This window comes from Hylobates moloch, unplaced genomic scaffold, assembly GCF_009828535.3.
Source record: "Hylobates moloch isolate HMO894 unplaced genomic scaffold, HMol_V3 SCAFFOLD_1, whole genome shotgun sequence".
Lineage (NCBI taxonomy): Eukaryota > Metazoa > Chordata > Mammalia > Primates > Hylobatidae > Hylobates > Hylobates moloch.
This window is the reverse complement of record NW_026652276.1, coordinates 161544382-161557310: the sequence shown is the minus strand read 5'-3', so window position 1 is coordinate 161557310 and position 12929 is coordinate 161544382. Positions and strand designations below refer to the sequence as shown.

At 39.0% G+C, this 12929-nt stretch overlaps 1 protein-coding gene across 1 annotated transcript in view; it reads left to right on the top strand.

Annotated features, from left to right (window-relative positions):
- Positions 1-12419, top strand: part of UMAD1 (UBAP1-MVB12-associated (UMA) domain containing 1) — a 261998-nt gene extending 249579 nt beyond the window's left edge. Inside the window, exons 6-7 of the mRNA XM_058440621.1 lie at positions 2737-2851; positions 12186-12419. Of these exons, the coding sequence (XP_058296604.1) occupies positions 2737-2851; positions 12186-12419 (349 nt within the window). The remainder of the gene's footprint in view (positions 1-2736; positions 2852-12185) is intronic.
- Positions 12420-12929: the final 510 nt, after the last annotated feature.

Here is a 12929-nt window from a genome sequence, read left to right as displayed (position 1 = left end):
CTCTGTAAAAGGTGAGACTTTTTTTTTTAGTAATAGCAAAAATAAAATTGTACCTCCTTAATTTTCTAAAGAAAGATGGATTTCATTTTCAACATTAAGAGGTAGTTTTAAGAAGCAGTAGAAGTCAGCGTGGGCAGCATGGTGAAACCCCGTCTCTACAAAAAAATTAGCTGGGCTTGGTAGCTGCAATCCCAGCTACTCTGGAGGCTGAGGTTGGAGATCATCTGAGCCTGGGGAGGTCAAAGCTGAGGCGATACAGTGAGCTGTGATTGTGCCACTCCAGCCTGGTCGACAGAGTAAGACCCTGCCAAAAAAAAAAAAAAAAAAAAAAAGAGGAAGAAAGGGAGAAGGAGAAGGAAGCAATAAAAGGAAGAAGAAGAAGAAGAAGAGGAGGAGGAGGAGGAGGAGGAGGAACAGGAAGAGGAAGAAAGAAAGAAGAAAGAAGAAGAAAAAGCAGCAATAAAAGGAAACCAATCTTCTTTTGGAGGGGAAAAGTGCCCAAGAATCTCATAATTTTACTTCTCATTAGCGAAAGCTCACTGCATGCTAAAACGTAAATTGGATGAGTGGATCTCATTCAGTTTCATTTGGGAAACACACAATCAAAGCAAAAAACAACTTATGTAGTCTTTGCAAGAAACTTGAACATAATTCCTTGTCAAGAATTTATCCAATCCCAATTTTCACCCTTACAATAAATAAATAAATAAATAAATGCCTTACAATCAAAGGTAAAGCAAAGGATAATTGCATGCAGAACAAACCATCAGTTGACTGACTCTGAACCAGCCCCAACAGAGAGCTTGCAAGTCACTACCCAGGCCAGAAAGGGAGTCAGACAATAGAGCATTTCAGAGGTCAGTTAAGGAGACAGGTTCCAACGTAGGACTGCTGCCAGGCAGGTACAATCCAGTGTCTGACATCTGGGTTCTGCAGCTGCCAAATCTGCCCCTTGTGTGGCCACAGGTGTTGGCTATAACTCTGAGGCACATGGGAGAAGGAACAGAGTAGTGTCAATGTCATTGTGCATATGTGTGTTTATGTGTATGGTTTTTCTTCTAATTTTTTCAAAAGGTACATAATTTATTTTGTTTTAAAATGAGTGTATTTCTACATAATGGCTGGGAAGATTTGGGAGGCTAGCAAAGAAGATTTCGTTCAAGAACAAGGGGAAAACAAAGGTGAATTTTTACATCTACAGGGTACATTGTACGCTAACATGTTGTGTGTGATGTTGTTAACTTAGTCATTTGAATAGGCCTTCTCAGGACAAAAATAAATAAATAAATAAATAAATGGATGCCGAAACACACACAGGCGGTTGGTATAAGATGAAACCTAAATACTCATTCTCTTCCTGCAGTTTTCTCCCCTCATCCTTCTTTTGGATCTTCAGGAGAATTTATGTTTATCCACACCTATTTTTGAGCCTGGAACAGACTAGACTGTATGCAGCCTTCTATCTCACACTATACCAGTTGTAGCTATCAATTAACACAGCTTAAAACAGGAACACAAAACTTTCCTCTTCTTTTTGCAGGAAACTTAGCTACTGTCTGTAAAGCAAATCTGGAAGTTTCTACCTCAGGTAGCTGTTTGAGTTTCCTAACCCTAAAGATATAGAAGAAATGAAGACGATTTAGAGAATGGAATGATCCCGCTAAGAACCTTAAAGAACAGATGGTCAGTAGGCTAGAAAAAAAAAATACAGGTCTATATCTCCACAAATTAATTGGATATTTCTTCCATGTTTTGCCTATTCCATATCCTGAAATTAGAAATTGAACTTCAAGGAGGAAGAAGGAATCTACATATTTTATCTTCATATTGAATCCCTTCTAAACAGAAATGCTTCAGTCCTTGGGCCAATGTCTGTCCTGCTTTTAAAACTAATGTGACCTGCAGTGGTTTTTCACTGTATCCTCTATATATTCCACCAGCCAAGAAGATTTCTGACAGGTTATACTTTGTATTTTCCATTACAAAGATCATAGGTAAATTGAATGCGCTTTTTCAAAAATTAATCCCCATCCCCTATTTCACTTAAGAATCAGTGCTCTGACTGGGCTTGTGCTTAGCACGTGATAAATCCTCAGTCAGGATTTGTTGAATGAAAGAGTGAACCAATGAAATAAATCATTAAGTTATTTATACATGAGATTTCCCAAAAGCAAAGGAATAGAATTTAAAAACTTTTGCCATTTCTCCAGCCTTGGGAAGAACTGTGTTTGTGCAGTTGAAAATAATGCTTAGCTTACCAGGCCTCTACAAATTGTGCCTTTTATCTGTTTAGGGTATTTTCCATGTTTCTCAGGTTGTGTTCTCCTCTGCCCGTAATGACTACATATGTCTTCATGATGAGTAAGAGCTGATTCTAGACAATACAGTGTATGTTGGTCCAAGGTTTTATCTAGCTGCCAAGTTTCCCTTGTGTGTTCTTGGTTATGGTAGTGTGTATTCCTGTCCCAGAATTTATTAGTCCTATCTGACCTGTCCTTGAAAAATGTTTTCCTTTTTCATTTGCTTGCCTCCAAGCACATTTGGGTATTTTTAATGACCTTGTTTTTTTTTAAAAAAAAGGTTTTTCCAGGAGCGGTAGTGCACCTTTGTTTCAGTACTCTCCTACATCTCTGTCCTACATTTCCTGCTCAGCCAGTTCTATCCCTTCGTCATATAAACATGTTTAGCGCTTTCCTGTCTAACTCCAACTATCAACTCTTTTTTCCTTCTCTTTAGAGTCAAGCTTCTTGAGAGAGTGGTCTATATTTGTGCCTCCAATTTCTTACTTTCTATTCATTGTCAACTTCTGCAGTCTGACTTCGCGTCCCTCATTAGAACCTCCCCTGAACTGGTTTATACTCAGCCCACCTTTAAAACCTGCCAAATGCCTTTATCTCTTTTTTTTTTTTTTTTTTTTTTGAGACGAAGTTTCACTCTGTTGCCCAGGCTGGAGGGCAGTGGCACAATCGCACGATCTCAGCTCACTGCAATCTCCACCTCCCAGGTTCAAGCGACTCTTCTGCCTCAGCCTCCCAAGTAGTTAGGATTACGGGCTATTTTTTTTTTTTTTTTTGTATTTAGTAGAGACGGGTTTTCACCATGTTGGTCAGGCTGGTCTCGAGCTCCTGACCTCGGGTGATCCACCCGCCTTGGCCTCCCAAAGTGCTGGGATTACAGGCGTTAGCCACCACGCCCAGGCTATCTCTCTTTGAGGCAATTAATCACTATTGATGAATCCTACTCTCTTGAAATTGTCTTCCACCCTTGATGTCTATGACACCTTTTCTGGTTTTCCTTCCATCTCTGTAACCATTCCATTTTAGACCTTTGGGGACTTGTTTTCACTTCTACTTGTAAAATGTTGGTGTTCTTCAGAATTCTGCCTCTGACTCTCTTCTCTACCTTTTCTTTTCCCTACACTATCATATCCATGCCTTATCTGCCAAATCAATCTTCAGCCCAGAACTCTCTCAAGTTCCATATCCATATACATAATTTGCTATCAAATATCTCCCTTGACCCTTACTCTCAGCTTCTATAACAAATCACAGTAGCTGCTATTTTTATTTGCTCTACACTATTTTTCATATCTCTCCCTCTGCCCACTTTCCTTTCAGGAATTCTGCACCACTTTATGTAGTCCTGGTGGGAGCAGTGATACTTATGGCCATTTCTATACCACAAGGTGATAAACACGTAACCTAGCCTAGTCCAATTATCATCCATCAACCAGTACATAGATTTTAGGAGAAAGAAGCACCTATTTTGCTGGGTTACTACTGACAGCCATCCTTCCCTCCATGTTTCGAAGTCTTGACCATATTATTTGAGGCCCTGGATTACCCAAGCAAGAAATCTAAGAATCTATCCATTCTTCTTTCTTGCCTCCATACTCAATTGATGATAAACTTTTGTTAATTATACATCTAAAAGATTTGTCTGTCAAATGTGTACTCCAGACCTACTACTACTCCTGCTTCAGTCCCGGTCTTTATCATTTCACCCAACTGATCTCCCTACATCCAGTTAAGCCTCCCTCCATCCATCCTCTACACTAAAGCCAGTTGAAATATATTAAGAAATACAGATAAATTCCTCAGGGGCTCTGTGGTGTCTCTGGAAAATTGAGGCATTTTAAGGCAAACAAGGGCCCCCCACCTGCCTTTCCAGCCTCCGCAAATGATATTGCAACTCATATATTCTGTGTTCTTGCCCTATTGAGCAATGCCCTGCACCATTTAACATGCCATAATTTCTTTGATTATCCTTATATTCTATTTCCTTTCCCTGGAATGCCCTGACCTTCCCTTCTTCACCCGGCTAAATCCTATTACAAGACTTTTTTTTTCTGTGTCATCTCCTCTAGGAGTCTTCCTTTATTTTTGCTGAGCTGCACTGATGTCTTTCCATGTTTTTGTGCTAACCTGTGCTCCCCTCTTTCAGGGTTCTTGATCCATAGTATTGTAATTGTTTGTTCCCTGTCTGCTTCATAACTCTGAATTGGTACCAACATAGACTTCTGTGCTTAACATGATGCCTGACATACAGCGTGTGCTCAGTAAAATTTGTCCAGTAGGTGAATGATTGAGTCACTATTGATTCAAGGAAATACATGAGTTTATATGCCATCTAAATTAGACTATTAAATGTTGCCCTTGTGTCTGTGTTGGAAGCCTTTAAGGAAACCTTTCAGATATCCATATTAGAATATGCTACATTTCCTTAATGCTCCCAAACATATCTTGTATTCTAAATAAATTAGCTTTTTAAATTTCTACCCCTTTTGTTTGGTGACCTGTATCAGCATTAATACAATAAAGACATTTTATATTTATTATAATCTTTCAGACAGTGTTAAGTCTTTAGATTAAATTTTGGGGATGTAAGTTACTATGAATCTATGTATTATTATTATTTTGCTCCCAGGCTGGAGTGCAGTGGTGCGATAATAGCTCACTGCAGACTCCAAATTCCTGGGCTCAGGTGATCCTCCTACCTCAACTTCCCCAGTGGCTGAGACTATAGGCACCTGCCACCATGCTTGGCTAATATTTTAATTTTTGCAGAGATGGGATCTCACTTTATTGCCCAGGCTGGTCATGAACTCCTGGCTTTAAGCAATCCTCTTGCTTTAACCTCCCAAAGCACTAGGATTATAGGCATTGAGCCACCATGGCTGGCTGGATCTATGTATTATAACTTCAGTTTTATTTTTTGGTTTACTTTATTTTTTATTTTATTTTATTTTTTTGAAACAGAGTCTCACTTATTCTGTAGCCCAGGCTAGAGTTCAGTGGTGCAATCTCAGCTTACTGCAACCTCTGCTTCCCAGGTTCAAGTGATTCTCCCACCTCAGCCTCCCAAAGTGCTTGGATTACAGGTGTGAGCCACCATGCCCAGCTAAATTTTTGTGTGTGTTTTTAGCATAGACGGGCTTTCCCCAAGTTGGCCAAAGTGGTCTCAAACTCCTGACAAGTGATCTACCCACCTTGGCCTCCCAAAGTGCTGGGATTACAGGCGTGAGCCACCATGCCTGGCCAATTTTTTTTGGCTTATTTTAATATCTACCTGGGAAGACCTTTCTTCCTCCTTCTATTAAATTAACATTATTTAATGCCAATTAAATTACATGGCTCTTTTCAAAGCATGGACTTGAGTAGATGTAAATATATATCATAAAATGGAATACCTGATTTTTTAATGGGCTGTAGCATTTTGTTTTTATGTAGTCTAACCTTACTGAAGGATTTGGAAATGTTAACCCTTTTGGTGATGGACCATATTGAAAGATAAGCTCATTTTGCTTTTGAGGAAAAAATAACAATTATTTGAGGAAGGAAAACCATAATTTCGATTTTTCATGCAATCAAAACAGGTTCTAAAATATTCTTTAACTGGTCCATTTATTTGATAGCCAGTTTACTGACTGAATTTAACTTTTTAATTTCTGTAATGGATTATAATGATTTTGTGCACTATTAGTTAACTGAATTTCTAACTAGTGTGGTTACCACATTAATTATTGCAACCTTTTCATGGGTCCTCTTCTCTCCCAAGATGCAAGTGTGGATATACAATACATTATTTTCAATAAATGGGGAATAGTAGCCAATCTCTTAAAACTTTGATTTAGCCTATAAGAAGAAGAAGAAAAAAAAACCCTGTTGTTAACAAAATTCTCATTTCTGTTACCTAAATAACAAGTTGCAAATACTTTGTAACATCAAGAAGTCATACAATTTTTCATTAGAAAGAGTTTCAGCAAAAATAGTCTCCAGAACTTAAAAGCAAACTCTTTCTTATGAAAAATTGTATGACTGACGGAGTCTTGCCCTGTCACCCAGGCTGGAGTGCAGTGGTGCAGTCTGGGCTCACTGCAAGCTCCGCCTCCCGGGTTCATGCCATTCTCCTGCCTCAGCCTCCCGAGTAGCTGGGACTACAAGTGCCCGCCACCATGGCCAGCTAATTTTTTGTGTGTATTTTTAGTAGAGACGGGGGTTTCGCCGTGTTAGCCAGGATGGTCTCGATCTCCTGACCTCATGATCCACCCGCCTCGGCCTCCCAAAGTGCTGGGATTACAGGAGTGAACCACCACGCCGGGCCTTTTGATTAAAATGCTAGATTAAATTAGCGTCAGGGGTCAATAGTTTCTTCTTTTCCAAATTGAAAGACTACCTGCTGAAACTCTATACCCACCTTAGGTTTCCCACCTGAGTAATTTTAAGTGACTAAGTTTCTACAGTTGGCAATATTTAACTATCAGAGTGGTTGTAGGAATTAAACCTCCTTTAAGCAAACCAATTGTCTTCTGGTTGTAGGTTATTTCCATTCAGGCTTATTTCCACTGGGGCTTTTCTAGTATATGTAGAGATACACCTGAGGCATGATTTCTTTTTTATGTGGATTGTGATAAGGGCCTCATTTCCCAGTGAAATTTCTAACCACCCTAGGGGGCGAGACCACTGGGCTTGCTGCTTTTGTTGTGTTGAAGTACAGCAAATGTGATATCCTTCAGCCTGGGTGTGCTTTGTTATGCTTGTTAAATACAGAGTGCCAGAAAATGTACCCTAAGCATGACACAACATAATACACAAAAGACAAGTTCTCTATCCTTAGCACTTTTCATTCTAGAGTCTAATATTGCAGGTAGCAGTAACAGTATCAAGTTGACCACCAAAGACAGGTTTGATCATCATGAAATGCCAAGTAAGTGAGCCAGTTTAAATGAAAGTCAGGGAAGGAGGTGATTCAGAGTAGTGGTTATTCAGAGCATCCAAAGAAAATTTGTTGGGGCTAGTTTATTATTTTTTTAATTACCTTGCCTGGAGTGTGTGATTTGTAATGCAACAAGATATAGAAAGAATGGACAAATGGACAGGGGTGGTGGTGATAAAACAGAATGCAAAGCTACAGCATCTAGACATGAAGCCATATTCTCTTGTCACTAGCCTGGAAATAATGAACTATTGAGTACATGTCTCCTTTTTGGCCCCATTCTCACTATTGAACCTTATTTCCCACAGGACCCAGTCAAGCCAACCTCTTTTCCACGTACTCATTCCTTATCTCCTTTCTGGTGCCATGTCACTCCTCTGTTGATGGTATTGCTCCCTCTTTTGGTCTTATATCCTGCCCGCACACATACTAACACTCACTGCACCTCTGTTTTCAGCCCCTTCATGAGTGTGTTCTCCAGGAATGGCCAACACATGTCATCTCAGAGCCCCTCTGGCGCTGGCATTCGGATTTTCCCACTGTTTCTTCCACTTGTTTTCTCACAATATTGTGTGATGAATCTTGACTCTCTAAGTACATTGTAAGATATGTAAAGGCAAACTGATTATTATTTTATGTAATAAAACATATTGCATACAGTAGGTGCTCAATGAATACCTGACTTCCAAACATTATTGGAGTTGTTGGATTTCAAATGATTGACCACCTACGTTAGTGTCAAAGGTCTTCAGTGCCGAAGTAAGATGTGTTATCACCACTGTCACTAGAGGGGGATTACCTTCCCTCCTCCCCACCTCTTTCCCACTCCCTGTTTAAATGTGTTCTTTAGTATATGCTCCTTCCCCTAAAGCAGATCCTCTCCCAGAGATGCACCTCTTATAATCAAAGTTTTGAAGCTCATGATTGATTGTAGAACTATTTCATCATCATTGGAAATGGTTAAGTGCTGCCCCTTTTCTTCTTTGTCATTTAACAATTTAATTATATGTCACTTCAGCTTAGGGTTGAAGCATAGTATTTTTCCCATAGGAGGTACTTAATAAAATCTGGATGAATGGATGGGCAGACAGATATGTGGGGTTGTATCCATTATACCTGCACCACAGACGGCCACAGACCTATGAACCTACCATTTGCTCCGAATTGTATGGTAGGTCTTCATGACGCTTTCAGTGTACCCGCATACTACTTCATTTCCCCTTGAAACGAAAGACAGTTGACAAAGTGGATGTGGTGGGTTGGTATTTAGCAATAGTAATAATAGTTTTTTTAGCTTACATTTGCTGAGTTCCTAGGTACCAAGCACTGTTCTAAATGCTTTACATATATTACTTATCTTTAAAAACTCTATTATTGCCAAAAGTAGAGATAACCCTTGTCCATCAGTTGATGAATGGCTAAATAAAATGTGAAATGTGTATACAATGGAATATTATTCAACCACAAAAAAGGAATAAAGTTATAATACATGCTACAACATGGATGAATCTTTAAAACATTATACTAAGTGAAATAAGCTAGACATAAAATGACAAATATTGTGTTATTCAACTTACATGAAATATCTAGAATTTGCATCTCTGTGCATACTCATAAAGATGGTAATTTGATTATAAATTACCAAGGACTTTAGTGGGAGGGATGGCAGTTATTACTTAATGGGTACAGAGTTTCCATTTGGGGCGATGAAAAATTTTGGAAATGGTGGTAATGGTTGCACAACATTGTGAATGTAATTAATGCCACTGAACTATACACTTAAAAATGGTTAAAATGGCAAATTTTGTTATATATATTATACCACAGTAAAAAACAGTTTTGCAAAACCCTGTTCCTCACCTAATTTTAATTTGAGTATATCTGGAATGTTTAAACAAATAGGAGTTGTATATACTAACATAAGAAGAAGTCTGGAGGGTGCTGTGGCATTGGTTCAGGATCATCCTCTCCTCGGATCTCTTGGCTGACCATCCACAGGCCTTTCCTGAGTGCTTAGTATTTAGCAATAACCTCCTACAATTTAGAAGGAATAGGGTATATGATGGAGGAACAAGGGTCAAGTCACCGTAACCCAAGTATTCTCAATGGGAAAACTGGTTTTGGGGAGACCAAAAATATCTTAAATATTAAACGGTTTGTGGCCCTCCAAGGCTCATCCCCACCCAACAAATCTTATCCCTTAGTATTTAATTCTCTCATAAGAGAGTATTTAAATTCTTTTTTCTCTTTTGGAGAACAGTAATGAAAAAAAAAATGAGAAATACTTTTGTAGCCTAAGGAAGTAGGTGGGGCAAGGGATATTTTTCAGAGAAGGTGAGAAGTACTGTTTCCTAAAATGAGATGATACAGTTCTCTAGAATATGAATGGCGAGTGATTTTTTTTTTTTTTTTTTTCTGAGACAGGGTCTTGCTCTGTCACTCAGGCTGGAGTGCAGTGGCTCCATCATGTCTCACTGCAGCCTCAACCTCCTGGGCTCAAGTGATCCTCCTACCTCCTGAGTAGCTGGGATTGCAGGCGCATGACACCATGCCCGGGTAGTTTCTTTTATTTTTTATAGAGACAGGGTCTGGCTATGTTCCCTAGGCTGGTCTTGAACTCCTGGGCTCAAGTGATCCACCTCAACCTCCCAAAGTGCTGGGATTATAGGCATGAGCCACCATGCCTGGCAGTGAGTGAATTTTCAAAGTCCTGCTGGGTATTTTCGTTAGATGCATCCCTTTAGCTGTTGTTAAAGTCACTATTCATCCCAGTTAATTCACTTTCATTCTCTCTATTCATGAATGAGATGTTCAGAGAATACTTGCTTTTTACAAAGGATGAAGTAGACATGGACACTAAATCACTTTTGAGAGTAACTGTGTCTACTTTTTAAATATCTTATCTGAAAATAACTGTACTATTTAGTTAAGATTTCTTTGAGTCACTAAAGCTGTAGTTGGGGGTTGGATGAGGGGACATGTAATTTCTTTCTGTACCCTATCTTTTCGACACTTTTTCTAGGTTTTAAAATATATGTGAAATGCTACCATTATGGAGATACAATAATATAACTCATAGCTGCATTTTATATCTATGACTTCATCTGGCTGTGTGAAGCAGATGGCTCACAGAATACAGCAGCCACTCTTATATTGATAGTTGTGGTTTAAAAATCATTGTAACAACTACTAACAACTACTGTATTTGCTAGAAAGGCACATAGTCCAGACTACATTTTGGCCTAGGGAACTGTTATTAATTCAAATATATGAAGCTTCACGGGATAATTTTACAAAATATTCATAGCTAAGCATTGGATTTTTGTCTTCTCTGACACTGTACCAAATTCCGTAACGAATTCCTTCTTGCTTAGATGTGGCTGGGACAAAGCCTCCCCGCATTTGACTTAATTGTTGCTTGTCCCAAATATTTGACTGAAAGTCTCACTACCTTTTAGCCATCCTCACAAAAACATAATTGAATATGTATTTTCATCTCTACTGAAACATCATTTTCCTTCAAATCAACTAAATTTGCCTCTTCCCCCAATTCGTTGTAGTATTCATTTTATCATATATCAGCTTTTTTACTCTAAACTATAGGAAGGGAATTGTCTGATGATAAAGTGGAAAGCACAAAAGTCATGAAATGCTAGGCTAAGTCTCTCCTGACAGTAAGCACCCACTATGGCCCTTTCTGCAAACCTCAGTACTCAGTACTCAGTTCTGCAAACCTCAGTACTCAGTTAGTGCCCTAACTAGTCATCATCCATCCTTTGTAAGGAAACATTAATTTCTGGTTCCCTGGCCTTTGCGTGATTGTGTTCAAATGTTTATTTCACTTTTGGATATTTGGCTCATTTTTTTCTTTCCACCTTATCCCCTTTATTCTAAGGCAGGGTGAGGTTGGAGATGATATATATTGAGGAAGAAAAATAGAAAAACATATAGTCTCTGAAATTCCCTGGAATTTCAGTTAGTTTCCTTTAGAACCAGGGATAAAACTCTTTGTCTAGATTTATCCATCCCTTTTCATTTCTTAAATATGGTAAGGAATTCTTACATGTCTGGTGCTGGCCTTTGGTATCCAGTAACATGAATGGAGAGACGCTCAGTGAATGTCTTTTAAGTGGGTGTACTAGTAAATGTTCCCTAAAGTGTTTATTTTATTCCCATGTCTTATATCATTTGACAGAAACACACAATTTGGGTTCTGTGAGGTGGATGCTAGGGTCTAGGTGATATCGTTCTGGTCGGGAGTTCCTATAGGCGTGTATCAACAGAGCCAAAGCACAATTATTTTCTCCAGTAAAATAGAACTTCATTTAAGCACATAAATACAAATATAAAGGAACATTCTGTGTAATTAAGAGACACAATATAGAGCTCAAACTAAAGGAATTCATGTGTCTAGGTGTAGTTAAATGCCTCACTAACATTCAGCCATTCTCAGTCACTGTAATCCAAACCCAATATCTCCCTGGGCTTAGGTAGATCCTAACTTGTATATAGAACTTTCCAGGGCTTGTCCAATTGAAGTTTTGTGGGTACGTTTCTAGTAAGCCTTTCATTTCTCTCTAATAACAATGATCTTTGCCTGCTGGTTTTCAATTCAAAAGGGGAGAGAAGCCTATTTGCCATTCCAAGGCTAAAGATATATTTGCTTTCCTAAAGTTGTTATTCTCTCATCTAACTTGAAACATACAGAAAGTCTAAAAAAGGTGATACCACTAAACCTAATCAAAGAGGAATTTCCGTGCCACTTCCAAAACCCCTACATCTTCTGTATCTGCTCTAAATTCAGTCTGCCTTATAAGTCAAGATTCATCTAGTTCAAAGAACTCACTCTTTCATAACATTAGATAGTATTAAAGTAGAATATGAGATTTTTTTTCACAGCGTATTGTCATGCTTATAGTACATTTTATCTACTGGAGTAATCTAATAACTTAATACTCTCTTAAACACAGCTTCTTGTAAGCACATTAAAACCTATCCTAGGAAGCCCTTCAGAAGAAGTGACAGCAAAATTCCCCAAAATGTTGCCTGCTTGGAAAGTTACCCAAAAGTTTAGTTCTGAGGAAGCTGACATTGAGTGTTTCTTGGTTTGGATTGTGCTCCTCTCTAGAGGCTGCCCCATGTGCATAGCTGGCAGAGAGGGACATGGATGGGCATTAGAAGCAGCTCCAGCCACTCAGAATTAGAGGTCTTGATGGGATTGGGGGTGGAGTTGGGGGGAGTGGTGAGAAAAGGAAGCAGAAACTGTGGTTGATTTCATGCTCCTCTGGCTTGCCTCTCTTACCCTAGGCACAGCCCAGAGATGCTCTGGCAGGGGTGGGAGGCAGCTGGATAGATTAAGAAAGGCCTTTTGTCCCTGCAATTCTCTAACAGACCATATTTGAGATGACAGATGCAAAATAAACAGGCATGACTTTAGACAGGTCCAGAATGGTCTTAATATCCTGAAGCTTATTCTTATTCAAACTTCGTGTTTTAATTGTTTGGAATTTTTAGACAGAGTAGGTGGAATTTCATCCTTTGTATGTTTTAAGGAGAGCTTCGCTCCTCTCTTTACCACCCACCCCCCGCCACCCAGTAAAATACTGAACTTTCATTTTAATCCATAACACTAAATGCTTTTGTGTTTCTCTTTCTTCAAAGACTGTCATTAATAATGTCTACGAGGAAATCATGGGAAATAACAAAATCTCCCC